Source organism: Tamandua tetradactyla, chromosome 18 (assembly GCF_023851605.1).
Source record: "Tamandua tetradactyla isolate mTamTet1 chromosome 18, mTamTet1.pri, whole genome shotgun sequence".
Taxonomy (NCBI): domain Eukaryota; kingdom Metazoa; phylum Chordata; class Mammalia; order Pilosa; family Myrmecophagidae; genus Tamandua; species Tamandua tetradactyla.
This window is the reverse complement of record NC_135344.1, coordinates 47,801,316-47,820,699: the sequence shown is the minus strand read 5'-3', so window position 1 is coordinate 47,820,699 and position 19,384 is coordinate 47,801,316. Positions and strand designations below refer to the sequence as shown.

General features: G+C 41.5%; 1 protein-coding gene across 4 annotated transcripts in view; it reads right to left on the bottom strand.

The window, feature by feature from the left end:
- Positions 1-16,397, bottom strand: part of INO80C (INO80 complex subunit C) — a 29,900-nt gene extending 13,503 nt beyond the window's left edge. The window contains exons 1-4 of one of the 4 annotated variants that reach the window (XM_077135623.1): positions 16,003-16,397; positions 7,268-7,378; positions 5,161-5,272; positions 4,145-4,212 (exon numbers count right to left, since the gene is read on the bottom strand). In XM_077135623.1, the coding sequence (XP_076991738.1) occupies positions 4,145-4,212; positions 5,161-5,272; positions 7,268-7,378; positions 16,003-16,155 (444 nt within the window). In that variant the 5' untranslated portion in view covers positions 16,156-16,397. Of the gene's footprint in view, positions 1-4,144; positions 4,213-5,160; positions 5,273-7,267; positions 7,379-15,519; positions 15,913-16,002 lie in introns of those variants that run through there. The other 3 variants (XM_077135622.1, XM_077135625.1, XM_077135624.1) reach the window with 3 other exon arrangements.
- Between the last annotated feature and the right edge of the window lie 2,987 nt (positions 16,398-19,384).

Genomic DNA, 19,384 nt, shown 5'->3' with positions numbered 1-19,384 from the left:
AATGTTTTGGTAACGGATGGTGGTGATGGTATCTCAACATTGTGAATGAAGTTAATAGCACTGAATTATATACCTGTATATGATAAAAAGGGGAAATGTTAGATTGTATATATGGTAACAATAAAAAAAATTTAATCCATGGAATTGCACTACACAAACACTGTTAAGTTAAATCAAAAACTTCAGTTAATAGCACAATTGTAAAAATGTGCAACGATCAAGTGTAACAAGTATTTCACACCCATGTAAGTTGTTGTTGTTGGGGTGGTGTATGGGAATCCTGTATTTTGTGCATGATTGCTCTGCAGACCCACAACTTCTCTAATAAAGAGAAAGAAAAAAGATCCTTATACTAAAACACAAAGTTGTATGATATTATTTCAAAATAGATTCATAATTTAAAACTTATAGTGTATACACAAGGGCAACCATTAAGCTTTGTTTTAAAAAGAGATCTAAATAATAAGTCAATGGAGGAATAAATGGAATAATTTAAAATGCTCAATTAATCCATCTTATCATGAGAAAAACATCAGAGAAATCCCAATAGTGCAGTATCCTACAAAATACCTGACCAGTACTCCTCAAAACTGAAGGTTATCAACAATAAGGAAAGCTGTGAAATTGCCACATTTACCAGGAGCCTAAGGAGACATCATGACTAAATGTACTATAGTATCTTGGATGGACTAATGGAACAGAAAAAGGACATTATGTAAAAACTAAGAAAAAAATATGAAAAAACTAAGGACTTCGGGTTAATAATAATAATATATTAATATTGGTTCATTAATGGTAATGAATGCATCACACTAAGGTAAGACATTAATAATAGGAGCTGCTGACTGACTGTACATATGACAACTTTTTACTTTCTCACAATTTTTTTCTGTAAGTCTAAAACTAGTCCACAAAGATGTTTTCAAATGCTCAGTTAAATCCAGAGAAGGCAGAAAATAGCTGGTTAGATGGTAGATTTAAATCCAACTACATCAATAATCACTTCATATGTGAATAACCTAAAGATACCAGTTAAAAGTCTAATTGTCAGAATGAATAAAAAGCAAAGACCCCACTACATGCTTTCCATAAGAAATCCACTTTAGATATAAAGACATATATAAATTAAAAATTAAAAGATCGACAAAGATACACAATGCAAACATAAATCAAAAAGAATCTGGAGTAGCTCTATTAATTTCGGGCAAAGCAGACTTCAGGACAATGAATATTATCAGGGATAAAGAGGGATAGTGCATAATGACAAAGGAGCCAATTCTCTAAAAAGACATAATAATCCAAACTCTGCATGTACCTGACAACAGAGCTTTCAAAGACACGATGCAAAAACTGACAGATCTGAAAGGAGGCAGACAAATCTACTATTACAGGTGGAGACTTCACTTCTCTTCTCAGTAATTAATAGAACAAGTAGGCAGAAAATCAATAAGGATTTAGATAGACTGACAAACACTAAAAAACAACTTGACCTAATTGATATTTATAAGATCCTGTACTCAGCAACAGCAGAATACACATTATTCTTCAAGAACAGATGGCCCATTCACGGCGAGACCATATGTGGGCCTGAATTAGTTTTTTATTATTGCTGTAACAAATTACTGCAAATTTAGCACCTTAAACAACACAAATTTATCATCTCACAGAAATCCAACACAGGTCTCACTAGGCTGAAATGAAGGGGTCTGAAAGGCTTCGTTCCTTTCTTGATACTCCAGTTTCTAAGGCTACCCAGAGCCCTTGACTCGTGACTCCCTCCCTCCATCTTCAAAGCAAGCACGCTGCAGCTCTCAATATACCTTTCCTCTGTAGTCACAGCTCCCTCCTCCACTTTTAAGGATACTTGTGATCACATGGGCACCTGGATAATCCAGGATAGTCTCTCTCTTTTAAAATAAACTGATTCACAATTTAAATTTCACCTGCAACCTTAGTCACACTTTGCCATGCAATATAAAATATTCACAGATTCTAGAGATTAGAACATGGATATCTTGTATGTACTGAGCGGGGGGGGGGGTGGGGGGGGTAGTAGGTTCATTCTGCCCACAAAGGGTCGGAAGAAGAGGATGAATAAACAATTTGTGGTATATTCATATAATGGAATACTGGTCAGCAATAATAAAGAACTACTGATACAGGAAACAATATTGATCAATCACAAAAACATCATGTTGAACCAAAAAAAGACCACCAGGCAGGCACAAAAGCATACATACCATATGATTCCATTTATATGATCATCTAGAACTTGCAAAATTAATTTATAATGACAAAAATCACATTTCTGGTTGTTGGGGGCAGGGGATTGGGAATTGACTGTGGAGGGAACAAAAGAGAATTTTCTGGGTAATGGAAATAGATGAATATATTTTTCAAAACTCAACAAAATGTACACATAAAATATGTATTTAATGTAAATTATATCTCAGTAGCATTAAGTCTAAGCAAAGGGCACAAGAAACAATGAGACTGTTTCTGGAGTCAAAAGGGTAACATCTGGCAATCTTTGACAGCGGGGTCCTCTCTAGAAGACCCAAGAGTTTGGAGATCAAAACCCCGGAGACTTTGGAGAGCATCACGTCTTACTGAGCTCTCCAGTGCAGCAGGGGTCTTCTGCCTGAGCCCTGGCTTCCTCCAGAATTCAGCCCAGGCCGTCCCTCATTCTCAGCACTGAGCTAGAGCCAAAAACAAATGGCAATAAATGCAATTACAATGATGAAAACAGGGCGCCAGGCACAAAGCCTGTTCCCACTCCAACTAAACAGCGATACTCATACCCCACCCGAAGCACACATTCCAGGAAGCAGGATGCCTGGGATTTCACCCATGGGAAACACTGCATCTGGCCCATACCAGAAGAGAAAACCAAGGAGTCAGCTCAGATGAAGAGATGCCTTAAAGTGGCCTGCAAGAGAAAACCTTCATGACTCACAAACATTTTGCTGAAGTCCCCTCAGGAAACTTTAGGAGGAGATACATGGCCTGAATTAATACAAAAGGAACCCACTATGTACACAGACACACCCCCATGCCCCACACATGTCATTTTATATAGTGCTTTTATGGAGTAGTCTCCCTATCGCTTTTTAGTATCACTGTATTTGAATGTTCTATCTTCAAAAGTTTGTGACACAATCCAAGGAGTATGTGTTCTCTGAAGGAAAAGTCAAAATATATGGCTAGTTCAGATAGTACAACCAACATATTTTCAAAAATATAAAAACTAAAAAACTTTCCAACCTAAAATTTGTATAATTCATTGTGTCAGTTCGCTACAGAAGTTGGAGTCATACATTTTCACTAAAATGTAAAAGCATCTGAATGATGTGCATACAAGTTTAAAAAGTGAAGTGCTCGTTATTGCTATAATTATGAGCAAAAGCCCATCTTCTAAATTTACTAGAGATTAAAAAGGATTAAGAAGGTGAGCTATAAGTGTGTTTACAGGTTCCACACCATATCTACAGGCTGCAAATAAGCAACGAGGATCTCTGGGGTTCAGCGACTTGCCAATGCCCAATCTTCCAGTCCACTGGTGGTTTTCAAACTGTTTCCCAGAAGCACTTCAGGGGTCACGGGGATGGAGGGTGGAGAAAAAGGCAGGGACCCCACCCACACCTAAGTGGGAGGCCAGGCTCCAGGCCTTTCATGTATTTGGATTCTGTAAAAGATTTCATTTGGAAAGGGATTCTAATGCTTAAACATAAGTAAAAAATCACTACCCTTTACCATACTGCTTCTTCAGTTAGAAATTTTTTTTTTAAACAGTACAATCATCACCAAAAGTGCTGGACATTTTTCAAAACTTTAGCAGTAAACCATACAACTGTAAAAAAAAAAAAGTTGCTTTTTCCATGTTATTTCACAGTTAACAAGTAGAGGAAGCGAAGTGGAACTCAAGTCTCCTGCTTTCTGGGGCAGACTTCCCTCCAGGCTGCCCACTCCCAGCCCCAGGCTGACTTTATAATGTAAATGCAACCACAGCTCAGCAGAGCCCCACTACCCACGGAAAGGGCAGGGGCACCACAAGGGACCAGCGATACTCCCCATTCAACACTGTCTAAACAGACACTACTTCTGTTGAATGTAATGTTTACGACAGAGTTAGACTTATACTCACGAGAAGGCCTGAAACATCAGAATATTTTTTGGCTGGTTTAAAGGACGGAGGAGCATCAATACTGAAGTCTGTAAAAAAAGAAAACAAAATTAAACTGACTTCAAAATATTCAAACCTTTTATGCCCTTTTTTTCTAAAATATTATTTATTGATACTCTTGAAATTTTTACTTTGTGATTAAGTACTCACAGCCTTCTCTGGGGATTAACAAAAGTTAGGGAGGCGCCTTAATGCAGTACGTCATTGTGTGGCCCCACATCTAGCCCTGCCCTGTCCCCAGGGACCCTCTACGCCAGCAGAGCCATTGGCAAGCCCGACTGCCCACAGGCCCTTTCACCACCTCCGGTTCCCTGGGGTAATGATGATGAGATGCCAGATCACCTGCTAACTGGACCTGAGCATCTGGATACCCAGGTGTCCACACCCACACAAGTGACTCACTCATATGTCACCTGCCTGAGTCACCCCACAGTGGGGCAGGAGGTGGAGGGAACCTTGAACCTGTACTTTCAGATGAAGATGAACAGAATATACAACTGTTTTACACAGATCTAGACATACTGCAGCATAAAGTGTTACCCTGAAAAACGCTGGCCCATGGTGTAAAAACAGTTGACCTTTAAGGTGGTGGCTGACGCCTCTTAAATCTGGCCTTACACTTGGGCCTCCCTGTGCTTGGAAACAAAGTTAAAGAGTAGACTTCTGAATAAAAAGTCTGTCTAATAGAAACACCAATATTATCATATCAGGCCCTATTTATCCAGACTGAAATGTTAACAATGACAATAAAAACACACACCCATAACAACACAAACAGATTCAGCTCAGATACAATTATGAGGAGATAAACACGTAACATCCCAGGCTGATACCACTATAAAATTCTCAAGGTAAAAGTTGTTTGCCTTCAGTAATGCAAACACAATAAAATAACGTAGATTTGTTAATAATAATAAAAAAAAAAAATCCGCCTAGTCTGAACATCACAAACACATGGAAGGTTCTAGAAAGCTCACAGTTAGGGTCGTTCAGTTGCCACGGCAATGCCCTTTCAGAAGCAAGAATTTGTTTCAGGTTCTTCCAGGTTCTGTTCTTCTTGCCAGCTACAGCTCCACCATGGCCAGAATGCTGAAATCAAAAGCATGGGTTAGGAGAAACAAAAAGCGATGAGACAGCCATGTGAGAATCTGAAATTTTTGCTTAATCATAATTCTGTCAGCAATCATTCATACCCCTAAGACTCTTTTTTTAAGTGTCACATGGTACATTTAGTCTTAACTGTAAAAAGCAAAGCTTCTTTTTTCTGACAAAGGAGTGTCAAATCCTTGAGTTGGTGATGGAGTAGGAATAAAAGGTGACTATTTCATAGGCACATAGAAAATCAAATTTTCTATTGGGCCTAACTTTGTAGAATTCACTCACAAATTTCCCATCACTAAAATAAATTTACTACAAAGTTAGATTTAAACCCATCACCGTATCTCTTAAACCCCCCTCAAGGAGCAAGTTCTCTGCTTGTAAATTAGTGATAATCCTGGAAAACCCAAGTAGGCCTCAGTCAGGGCATGGCAAGCCTTCTGGTAATTTTATTTTTTTCTTTTTTGTCTCATGAAAGATGACAAAATAAGTGAAAAAGAACACCAAAATCAGGTGTAGATGCCAGTAATACTACATGTTTCAAAACCTTTCATGAAAAACTTTTAATGGTATAATCTAATTGCTGTAATTTTTTACATTCCTCAGGAATGCAAAAGTAGAAGAAGGTTGTCCATTTCTACTTTCTAAGCACAATAGCTTAGATTTACTTAAACTAATGAGAGGCAATCATTCTTTAATGATTATCTAAAACTTTTATAAGGTCAATGAGAAGGGAAGGGGAACGGCGTCATGGAAATGACTCACTCCCAAAATGGTATCCTTCAACAAATTCCACAAAGGGCAATAAAATCCTTGGGCACTGACCCAGCTGGAGATCAAAGAGAAGGACCCTTCTTCTTCTGTCCCCTCCCCTCTCGGCTACGCTGGCCTCTCCCACCATGCCTCCCCAAACCTGGGGTGGTCCTCTGAACGCATATATAAATTGAGGAAAGTCAGCCACATCTTGCTGCCAAGCTTGCCCCTGGGCTTCTGCTGTCCATCACAAGGGTGATGCCACAATTATACCCAGGAGCAAACGAGATAGTTCTGAACTTTCATTAAAGCATATGTTTTTAAAAATAATTGAACTAGGGTGGTGTGATGGTGGCTCAGTGGCAGAACTCTCGCCAGCCATGCCGGAGACCTGAGTTCGGTTCTCAGTGACTGCCCATGTAATCAAAGATAATAATAATAAAAAATAATAACTGAACCATTGACTGATGAAAGTCATACTCTTTACAAGGGACTACAGAGACAAGAAACATAGTCCTTCCTGAAGGGACTCTAATAAATAATTCATTGCATATATTTCCTTTTTCCAACTTGCTCCCTTGAGGATTTTTATTAAATCAACCATTTTCCCTGTTGCTACTCTCCTATCTCTCCTGCTTTTCTAGATAAAGTATAAGTGTTTGTTTTGAAGTCTCTAGCTCACCCACACTTAGAAAAATATTTCATGACATAGTCCTGACAATCTGTTTCAAAGGAATAAAACAATCAGAATCTTGACATTTTCTTTCATATACATCATTCTTAAAGCTGCTGAAGCTTGCCAAAGTTTGCTACGATTTTCAAAATTTGAATCATCCCAATTAAACATGAGCATGAAGAGGCCTGGTGTTCTTGGGAAAAGCTGGCGGAAACCATCACAAACCCTGTGACTGAAGCCAAGGCTAAGCTTGGTCCTGACACAAGAAGCCCCAGAGGGTGCGAGAAACAAACCACAGCAGAAATACAATACGAGAGCAAGCCCCTGAGATCCACTGAGAGCCGTACAGTCAGGGGACAGGCAGCAGCAAACTCCAAGGAGAACTGAGGCTTCTATGGCACAGGGGGTGTGTCCAATACCAGCCTCTGGGGCAGAAGGTGGTGACTCGGGTTGGGGCAGAGGAGACACTGGGGCCACCTCAGCTCAGACCCGGCAAGATCAGAGGAGACAGTGCACTTGTTTGCTTTTTTAATTTCTAAAATAACTTAGATGCTTACCACAAAGTTGGGATCCTTAAAAGGCAAAGGTTTGGTAGCTCTTTCCACAGGTCCTGTGCTAAAATCTGAGGACACCGTTTTATTCTCATTCATGGCTTCCATGCTGATACCCTTAAAACATAATAAGAAGAGCTTGAGGTCACATTTTTTTAGCTCTCAATGAGTCCCCTAGCTGTGCTCTCAATGAGACAGAAGATGATACCACCAGGACATGGAGAAAAAAAAAAAAGAGAAGAGCTTGACCAGAGTCCCAGCAGGTACCCAGAACAGGAGGCGAGCACAACACCAGACAAGGTGAAGCACCTGCTGTGCCAAACCCAGGGAAGAGAGAGCCAGGAACCAGGGCTGCCATGTGGTCCGGATCTCCTGTGTGCTAAGCCTGGGGATGGGCAACTGGCCTGAGCTGGCTTATTTAATTCTTTTTTTTTTTTTTCCTATTTAATTCTTTACAGACAGGAAGCTAAGGTTCAAGAGGACAGAGTCAAGGCCACCTGATGATCGATCTTTGGATTCAAACCTAGGTCGTGTCAATTCACAAACCTCCATCATCTTCATGACACCACACAGCCCAGACACCTGCTGAGCTTGTCATACCGTGTCCTGAAACATTAAGATGATAAGGGTTCAGCCCCTTTAAGGGTCTAGTGAGCCAGAGAACCCATGCTGAACCCATATGGTTAAGCCTCACGACAGGATGTGGCACTCTGAGGAAGGAAAACAGAGGAGGCTGGGGGGCCATGGGTCAGCAGCCACAGAGTCCTGACAAGCTGGCTAATGGGTTTTAAGACAAAAAAGTCTTGTAAGCTTACAATCACAAAGAAAAAAGAAGCCAAAGTAAGATTGATTTTTAATGCAATTTCCCATCTTCCCAGACTGGGATAAACTTTAAAAAAAAATTGAGATACAAATTGCACACAGGGAAAAGCACTGGTCTTAAATGTAGGTTGCATAATCAACCCCCTTATCAACAGAACAGTCCTTGTGCCCCTTCCTAGTCAATACCCACTGGCAGCCTCTGTTCTGATTTCTATCACATTACTTTTGCCTGTTCTAGAAATTCATATAGATGAAATCTGACAGCATGCACTCGTGTCTGGCTTCTTCAGCTCAGCATAAACTTACAAGGATCAGTAGTTTGTTTCTTTGGCTTGCTAAGTGGTATTCCATTGTGTGGCTGTGCCACAATTTGTTTATTCATTTTTCTATTGGTGAACATTTGGGTAGTGTTCAGTCTTCAGCTATTATGAATAAAGCTGTTGTGAACATTCTGCACAAGCCTTTGTGCAGTCGTGTGTTTTCATTTCTCTTGGGTAAATGCCTGGGAGTAGAATGGCTGGGTGACAGGGTAAGTGTATGTTTAACTTTATCAGAAATTGCCAAATCATTTTCCCAAGTGGTTGCACCCAGTATGCTCCCACCAGCCGTGTATCAGAGTTTCTGTGGTTCCACATCCTCATCATTTGCTGTTGTCAGACTTTTTAATTTTAATCATTCTAGTGGGTGTGTAGGAGAATTTCATTTCAAGTTTCATTTGCATTTTCCTAATGACTAATGATGAATGGAATATAGCCATTAAAAAAGAACAGGGGATAAAAAAATAACAGCGTAGCTCTATGCGTGCTAAAGCGGAAAGCTCTCTGAAATACAGAGGGCAAAAAAAATGTGTAAAACATCTACCATTTAAATAAAAATATATAAATTACATATAGCTATAGTCTTACATATGCACAGAAAAGCTTTATAAAACTAAACAAGAAACTGGCGGAACAAAGGAAAAGAAGAGACAAGTTCCTGTATACTCTTCTGTATATTTTAAATTTATGCCATGTGCTTCTACGTTTACTCAAAAGAATGGAAAAAGTCAAGGCCATCAGTTATCACATGGTTACCTGAAATGACATTACACGACTAACTGAAACAACAAGCTTCTCTGCTCTCAGCTAGAATTTTAGCAATTCATCCTGCAAAACTGGTTCCCTAAAGTTGATAAGAAGCTCAGTTTACTAATGCAGTGAGAGTGGTGGTGGAAAAAAAGTACATATATTTCCCCAGCATCCCCTACTCCTCTGCTGTGGGATCCATGTGGCAGGAAGGGGAGTGGGGAAGATGGGGAACCTTCCCTCTGCTGCAGTGGTTCTCCAAATGGTCTCTCTTCACACCCCTTCCCAGACCTCTCTGGGGTCTCTCCCACATAGGCCTGGCTCCACGCAAGGAGCCTATGCCCTGAGTTCCTTCTCCTCTCTTCATAAACCGCTTCTAACAGGGCTGCCCCTCAGCAAATCCTCTCCGCATCCCATTGTGTTTCCTAACTTTTCTCTCCGCCAAGGCCCACCTTGAATGTCAACTCTCTAAGCACTGATAGGTCCCCACTTCTAATTCTTTTCTCACCATCCCTAACCACAAGGGATTTCTCTCTTCTGTGCCCACCCATACTCCCTGCCCTTGCCCGGTAACTTGCCCAGCTATAAAATTCAGAGGAAGGACTCAGTAGCGAACATCTTACCTGCTCCAGCCCATTCTCTACAACTACAGTAAGTGACTCATTTTAAATGGAAGCTTGATGTCATTCCCCTACCTAAACTGGTCAGTGGTTTCCACAGCCCTTGGAGTTAGGAACAAATTCCGGCCTCCTCTCCAGCCTTGCCTCTTGCTTCCCCCTCCCCACCCGAGCATGATTTTGTTTGGCACCTTCTTATCCCACATCCACCAACACCCAGGCTAACTTCTAATCATCCCTCACATCCTTGTTTTCCTCCAAAAATGCATCACAATTTCTTATAATTGCCTGTTTAATTGCCTCTACCCCATGACCACCCTGCATATTAGGGCGTGTACCTAATATCCAGGTTCAGGGCTTCCAACTCGTCCTTTCTAACACCAGCTTGAATCCTTAAGGATTCATATTTGAAAGTGAGTATATACTGTAATCAAAATTAACCTAAAAATGAATTTTTATTAAAAAGGTATTTTTAGTATAAAATCAACTGAGCCACTTTCTATACAGCATAAATACTTTCCAATAGAATAGACTAAGATAAAAGCACTTGGTATAGGGCAGGCCATGGTGGCTCAGTAGGCAGAGTTGCCGCCTGCCACGCCGGAGACCCGGGTTTGATTCCTGGTGCCTGCCCAAGCAGAAAGAAAAGTTCATGATATAAATGCTTATATAAAAAAGTGCATGATATAAGTACTGATATAAAAAAAGATGAATGAACGGCAGAGAAGGGAGCCCTTGTTCTCAGGAGTCTAACTAATAAACGTAGACGGAATGAAGGAATTAGAAAATCAACATTTGGCACCCCCACGATAATAATTGTTTCAGGCAAGAAAGTATCAAAGGACGTTAAAACTGGTTGGCAGAAGAATGAGGAGAAATGGGGTTTTTACACATTCTCAAGTTATTGCTCCACAAGATATTTTAATACAAACAGAAAAATAACTTTACAGTGAAGAAACTTGGCATTCTTTTACTAAGTGCTCAATGCTAATAACTTAATCAGTGATGAGACATCGCATCACCATGTGTACCGAGGGACAGCACTTCTCTGTTCTTGTCAAATATGTCCAACCTAAATTGTCTTGTCTGACAAAACAACAGACAAGCCCAAATTGTGTAACATTACATAAAATAAGTGGCCAGTACTCTTCAAGTGTCAAGGTCATGAAAGATAAAGACGCAAGAACTGTTCCAAATTAAAGGAAATTAAAAAGACACAACTAAATGCAGCACATGATCCTGGACTGGATCCTGGATATGAAAACAGACGGGACTAAGTCCTCCAGGGTAGATATCAGTGTCACATCAATGTTAATTCTCTGAATTTGATAACTGTCCTGAGGTTACGAAAGAGAATGCTTTTGGTTTTAGGAAACACACTGAAATATCTAGAGGATTAGATACAAACAAACAGCGGTGAGTGAAATCTCTCCTCTGGGGCACACCCAGCTGTTAATTTAGCAGCGCAGGAACCAAAGGATTTAATTCCTGAGGAACGGCGGAGGTTGCAGCTGACAGGCTGGTATGCAGGTCAAGAAGAGGGACAATCACTGCTCTTTTAAAAGATAGCAGTCTAGGGACAAAGAAAAAAGCCCAAACCCACTGATGGGAAGGGACATGAGATAAGCAGGTCTCAGGAAACCTGCCAATTTTAGAAAGAAAGTGGCCACTGTCCTGATGAATTGAACAGCAATGCATAAGGATGTGCCATAAATCTACTCAGTAAGGAATAAATCGATGACCTTGCACTATCAGGAGGCTGGGCCTACAGGGCGGCCTACGTTAAATAAGAGAGGGACAGCAGGAATTAACCAGTGAGCATCATGTCAGAACAGGAAAACCAAGATGGCTAGAGACAATTCAGGGTCTAGTCTCAGGTCAGGGAAAACAGGCAGAATGTTTGAGTTTCTCATAAAGAATATGACTACTTAAGTAATTTTGTTTCCATCTGGGGAAAAGACTGAACTGTTAAAGCAAAGAGAAGATAATAGAGGAAAAGGAATGAACCAGGGTCCCAAGGCCTCCACCAGGAATCCAGAACCATTCCACAGAGCACACCCCACTTTCCCAGCACAGGCAGCCTTCTCTTCCGTGCCAGAAATACTCCATGACTGCATTCCTCCCTTTCAGGTTATTTCTCCTCTCTAATTCCTAGTTGGGAGACTCCCTGAAAGCTCAGAGGTGCTCTGTACACAGTGAAAGGGTGCAGGCAATTCTTTATTCACAGGCTTTTTGTTCCAAGGTCCCAAGGAACCCCAGAAGAACACGGCCAGGCAGAAATGCTTCATTCACACTGTAGGATTCTGGCAGGTAGAGCGTCCCAAGAGGCCACTAATACTAGATGCCTCAGTACATCAGTGTGGGGACAGTCCAAGAACTCTGCCATTGGGCAAGTGCACCTGCTGAGACTAGAGGGAAGTGGAGCAAGGAGAGCACCAGAAGTCTACATGAGTCATTATGGGCAAAAACTAGAGAAGAATCAAGAAGGGAATGAAAATGATGCACTGGAGCACTAATTATCAAAACGACCCCTCCTATTGGCTTGCCCACTCAGTCATCTTCTTTTCCCTTTTGCAAGGTCTATTCAGAAACCAAGCTGGAGAGGCAAAGAAAGGAAGCCCCCTTGACGTGAGCTGAGCCATGCTATTACAGAGCTGCCTCCTGCCTCTGGAATACTGCAGCATCTCTCCTCCCTCTCTAACCTGCCTCCAAATATACCCTACCCTAGGCCCAGAATTGAGTTTTCAAGTTTCTTTTCCTATTTATCTAATCACAACTTCTTACCCTCTCCCCATGTTACCACACTTTCATTCTTTACTTCCTCCTGGCCTCAGTCAAGCTGAGACCTGTTTCTATTAGAGAGAGGATGAGAAAAACAGACCTTTAGTCAAAGAAGGATCAAGAGTATGAGGCTTGGATGGAATAAAATAGAATAAAAAAATCACTCAAGCAGAAAAGCTCAATAATAAAAGATCTTGGCAACAATGCAACAATGAGAATCGAAAGAATGCATCTAATAATCATGATGACGATAACATCACCTCAGGAATGCCAAAGGGCAAGAAAGCAAAAATGTCAAAGAAAAAGAAATGCTGTAAGGCCAAAGCAGAGAGGGAAGCATCCCCTGCAGATCTTCCCATCAACCTGAATGAACTAATGTACTGTCTGTGCAATCAGGTCTCCTACAGAGAAAGGCTGTGACAATGATGAGTGCTTCATTGAGTGGTTTCATTTCTCCTGCGTGGGACTAAATCATAAACCAAAGGGCAAGTGATACTGTCCCAAATGTAGAGGGGAAAATGAAAAAACAATGGACAAAGCACTGAAGAAATCCAAAAAAGAGAGAGCATATAACAAGTAGTTTGTGGACATTCATTTAATAGTGAGGAAAACAAAGTAAACCAGTGTATTTATTATAATATTGCCACCTTTGTTGAGGTGTAAAGATTGTAAAATGTATATTTTCAAAGAATGTTAGAAAAGAATCCATTCCTTTTACAGGGATGGCAGTGGGTTTTTTTCTCCTTTTGTTTTCATTGGTGCACACGTGTAACAAAAAAGTGACCTGGGGATCAACATTTTAGAAACTACAAATATAGGTTTGAATTAAACAATAAAAAAAAAAAAGACGTATAATTTCTGTATTACCAAACCACAATTAACCAAGAGATTTTACAATATTAACTGTCCCACCCCAACACATGAGCACCCTAAGGAGAGGACAGCATTAAAGGCTGTCTGCTATTTGCAGCACTAAGGGAAGAGAAAAATGACCTGCATCATGCACATACCGGGAAAATGTACAAACAATGCACAAACAATGCATATCTCCAGAAAGGAAAGAGTATATAAAGAACTCTTATAAATCAATAATTTTTTAAAAATCCAATTAATTCTCTAAGCCCAACTCTGCAAGTGAAATCATTGCCTTCCCCCCTACGTGGGACTGGACATCCAGGGGTGAAAGTCTCCCTAGCAACGTGGGAGATGACTCCCAGGGATGAATTCAGACCTGGCACTGTGGGCTCAACAATTCCATCCTGACCAAAAGAGAGAAAAGAAGTGTAATTAATAAAGCATCAGTGGCAGAGAGAGTTCAAACAGAGTCGAGAGGCTACTCCGGAGGTTGCTCTTATGCAAAATTCAGGTAGACCTTGCTACCTATCATAACCTACCAACCCCCAACCAGGACCATTCCAGCCAATCCTAAAGAATATCTACGGCAATATATAAGATTCCACAAGGGTTCCATGTACTAGAGTAACTTTCCAGAAACCTACAATCTCCAGATGGGTCCCTGGTCCAGATAAGTCCTGACACCTAGCCCAGCCACTCAAGAACATCAGATAGTTCCATCTCCCTATCCTATATTTACCCTATATTAGTGACAGGCCCTTCCAATATCAAAAATTTAGAATTGCCATAGTCCAAAAAACCCTAAAGAGAAGTAAGGAAAGATCAAAGGTGATGATGGAGTTATACATAGAACATAGGACTTAACAAATGAATATGAATGCTGAATCATTAAATTGATATCTCTTAGTCTCCAGTATTTTAGAGCAGCTAGAATTAAAAACCTAAAGTTGTGAAATTGTAACCCATGTCAAAGTCTGAAATATGTTCTACAACTAATTGCGGTGCTGTGCTTTGAAATTTATAGGTTTTTCTGTATATATGTTATTTTTCACAAATAAAGAAGGGGAAAAAATCCAATCTAAAAATATCAAGCATTCACAACAGATAGAGGAATGGCCACTGAACATAGGAAAAGAAAAGGTTCATGATATCAGTCATCAGAAAAATGCAAGTGAAAATGATGAGATACTACTGACTGACAATGACAAGTATTGCTAAGGATGTGAAACAACTGAAATTCTCATATGTCGTTGGTAAGAATGCCGAACACTGCAAGTGCTCTGGAAAATACCGTCTAGCAGTTTCTAACTGGTCAAACCTGTGTCTACTTCATGACCCAGCAGTTCCACTACTACCCAAGAGAAATGAAACCACAGATCCACACAAACACTTGCACAAGATGTTCAGAGTAGCTTATGCATAAAAGCCAAAAACTGGAAACAACTAAAGCATGCCACAACTGAATTACTACAACGGACTACTGCTCAACAAAAAAATTGTACCGATACAGGTAACATGAATGAACCTCAAAAGCATTTTTCTGCAGAGGAACCCAGACACAAAAGAATATGTTCTGCATGGTTCCATTTCTATTATGTTCAAGAACAGGCAAAGGCAACCTGTTGGTGATTACCCTGGGCGATTAAGGAAGAGAGTAGTACAGATGGGAAAGGGTCACCAGGAAATTTTCAGGGCCTCTGAAAATGTTTGATATGTTGATCTGGGTGGTTACCTAGGTATACTCATATATAAAAAGTCATTGATTGGCACTCAAGATTTGCGCATTTTATTGTATGTAAATCATATCCCAATAAAGTACTAAAATGGAAAGAGGGTGAAAAAAAAACACTACCTTTAACATCTCTAGAACAACCATGGTGCCATACCATATGGCGCCATACCATGTCCTGGGGAGGACAAACTAACGCAATCCACCTTTGCTCTCTTATTGCGCTGAATTAAATGCTGGGAGAACACTAATCTAATCAATACACTGCTTAAAATTCTTTGCTGGAACTGCCCAGATGTCGTGAAGTCTGTGCCAAACGCTGTGTTCAGTGCTTTACAAAACATCATCTCATTTAATTCTTATAACCCGATGAGCTAAGACCAAACCCACCCGAGGATGGGGAAACTGAAGGTCAAAAAGGCACTTTCCTGCAGATGGGATGAACCATCCATATCAATACATTTTTGTATTCCGCCAGGTCGGACCCTGGGGTGTTCTGCACCTCTTAGACGCTCAGTAAATGTGTGCAGAAAGGAAGAACGTGAGACGCACAAACTTCTGGATGACTGAAACTCAGAGAGAGAAAATCCCCGAACCTCGCTCCAAACACAAACTCAACAAGAAAGCGCGGTCCTGAGTCTAGCAAAGCCAGGAGCAACCTCCCCACCACTCCCTCTCTTCTCATGGAGAAAGCAAGGCAGATGATCCTTCATTAACTATATCTCATGTATCCAAACTAAGGTGAAAGGAAAAAGTTTCACTTTCACCAGGTACCAGAATCGACTCTACGCACCCCCGCCGCGCCGCGCATGCGCACGCGCACACGCCCCGTACGGCGCCGCGCACGCGCAGGTGAGCAGAGCGCCATCGTACCTGCGCAAGGGAGGCCGACATTTTTTTCTTCTTGCTGGCGCTGTAGCTCCCGGCGCCGCCGCCGTTGTTCCCAGGGCTGACAGGCCTCTTCTTGCTGTTCCGGGCTACCCCCGGAGTGGGAGTGGTGGCCACAATTGGAATTTGAGCCGCCATCCCAGCTCAGAGATTTCCTCCCACACCCCCCACACACCGGCCCACCTTCCCAACCTCTTTCCCCGCGCAGGCCTCGAAACTTCCGGCTCGCCCTTACTTCCGCCTTTGCGTCTGAAAACCGTGTCTGGATTTACAATGCTTTCGCTGACTTCTCTCGGCAGAACCTAAAACCCGGAGCTCGGAGCGGATTATTCCATCGGGATAGCCTCTGTGATGTGCTGTCTGGGGGCGGTATCCTACTTCCTTCGTTCCAAGCCTGGGACTTCCAGCACGTGCTCGGAAATCCCCAGTGACTCCGGAATAGATCTCCCGATTGATTTTAATAATTGGATTTTTAAAAAGTAATAACCCGGGGTGCAAGGGTAGTTCAGTGGTAGAATTCTCGCCTGCCATGAGGGAGAGCCGGGTTCAATTCCCGTCCATGCACTTCCCAAAAACAAATAAATACGCAAAATAAACTAACAAAAATTCAACAAATGGTGCTGTAATAATTGGATACTCACAGGGAAAAATAATGACATGTGACCCCTGCCATAGAGCATACAAAAAAAAAAGTAATAACCATCTTGTCTTTTCTCAAGTGCCATCAGTAAATTGATCACTTTGGATGTCAAAGGTAGGGTCATTCTCAGTGGAGTAGACAGATTACCAAGTCACTAGCCTTGCCTTAGGTCCCTGTCTTCTCACGTGTTAGCTTATCAATAGTGCCCAATGGACTGGAAGGGTAAAGAATTGTTCTTAACATTTTAGAGGTCACAGACACCTCTGAACATGGAAACTGTGATCCACCACCGCCACCGCCACCACCACCACCGTACAGTCGTAGACAAAATTTTACCTACTGATTTCAAGGGATGCACAGATGTTTAAAACCTATTTATGGACCTCGGTTCCATTCCCTTGTTGCTCACCTCATACTACCTTATTCTTCAGAACCATTATGACATTCTATAAATCTATAATCAATTGGTTAATGTCATTTTTGGCTCCTGCTAGAATATAAGCTCTATGAGGGGAAGGCCAGTGCCTGGGAGAGTGGCTTGCAGGTCCTTATTACATAAGTATTTTTGAATGATGAATGAATTATTAAATGAATGAACTTTCTGCAGTGGCTATTTGGAAGCTGCTTTGTTCTCAATCAGGAAAGTGGCATTTTTGTATCTAGTTTTTGAAAGAAGGAGGATGCAGAATGACTTAAGAGGTGAAAGAGAAAACTTCATTTACTTAAGTGTTGAAATATACTCTCCCCACACAACCAAGCCCCACCCTATCCTGACGTAAATCTTATCTTCTTTATTCCTTAACTTAGTGAATCACTCCTTCAACCAACCCAATCACCTATACCAGAAAAGAACCTGGCTTCCTTGACCCATTCTCTCTAGTATCTCACCCTCCTCAGATTCCAGTCATTTATCTCTCTTCTCCCCTCCACTGTTCCTGCCTTGGTGAATCCATCTTCCAGAAATTTTTCCATTGGTATAAATACTCCACTATCTTTTTGTTTTCCTCTTTTCTCTTGTCACCTCTGACACTTCCTCTCCTATCAATGGTTACTAAAGCTACTACAGATTTTTCAAAATACAGATTATCTAGTCGCATCTCCCGGGAGTTATACCTTTTTAAAGTTTCCTAGGTGATTGTGATGATCAGCCAGGCTTGGAAGCAGGCTCTTCCCGCTCAGTCCTTACACATTTAGAGTTCTTTTGTGCTTGATCCAGGGCCCTCTGCCCCTCTCCATTTGTATGCTCCTCAGCTAATTCATAGCCTCGTAGGTAAGTTTTAAATGTTTCAAATTCAGTTTCATATTTGCATCTTTTATCTAAGTCTTTCTCCAAAGAGCCATACCCAGATATACCCATGACCTTTAGTCCCTTCAACCTAGTCACCACATGCAATTCCAGATGATCTCTTCACAGATATATACATGTGAATACAGCAGATCATGCCTCTTACTCAAACCCCCTCAGTGACTTTCCTTGCTCCCTAGAATGAAGTTCAATGTCCTTAACATTGTTCAAAGGCCTTCAGACACTTGGCCCTTGCCCATGTCTTCAGCCTTGCCTCTCTCCCAGTTCCACAGTCCAGCTCAGTTTCCCATTCCTCAGTTCCAACAGCACAGCTATTCTCCTTCCTTGGGAACTTGACATATATTGATCCTCCTGCCTGGAATCTACTTTTCTCTCATCACTACCCTCATCTGGGATTCTATGTCTCCTTAACTCCTACTCACCTTTCCTATCTTAGCTGATGGGCTCTTTTCTGAGCCTTCCCTATCCTTTGAGCTGATTGAAACTCCTTATTCCATGCTCCCACCAGTCTCAGTCACCCTGTACCTACTGATTGTGCATTCTGTGCTAAATAGTGAGGTTGGAGACAAGGACAAACAAAACAGAATAGTCCCTGCCGGTAAAGAGCCCCAAGCCGAAAAGGAGACGCTAAATTTGTCTAAATTTGTCTTCTCAGCTGGATGTTAAGCTCCCTGTGGGCAGTTGCCAGAGCCATTAGGGACTGAGTGGCAGAACATCAACTTTTGTAGCAACTAAGAGAGTGAGAGAAATGCTGGATAACTTACATTCAAGGGAGCAAAAGCTTTTTGCTGGGGTCCACATCCCTATTGGTAGTGCCAGTTGCTGCACTATTGTTGCCAAATGTAGGGATTCCATACATTCTATTGTATGTGTAACTTACATGTTCCCATACCCATTAGTAAAGATAAATTGACACTGATGACCGAAATTTAACATGGCTTACACGTTAAAGCAGGGCCTGAGCTTCCCCTAAGTCCACTCCCCGGTTATTCCTGAGAACTTGCAAGGCGTGTCTCACCTCTGCTGTAGTGTGAGGCTTCTCATATACTTCCTCTCCTTCCTTCTTACTGATGCCTGCTGCTCCTGTGATCTTTGCTGATGGCACACTTCCTTTGGCAAAAGCTACTGGCCCTCCACTGGGGTGCTGTTGCCCTGTCTGGGGCACACCAAGTAAGCAGCATCAACCAGAATCTTGATCCTAATTAAGACTTAATGATCAAGAATGAATGAAGTGCTTGCTAAGCTACCCCAGGTAGTCAGAGATGTAGAGTACCCAATTTTTGCCTCTCAGAAATCTCAGGATATCCCAGTAGCTATCTGGGTTCCTGTGCTATTGGATGAAGGACACCTTGCCCATCTTCTCTTGATAACTTGTGTAAAAGTTTGGGGGTCATTGCTCACTGTATGAAAAATGGCTGCTG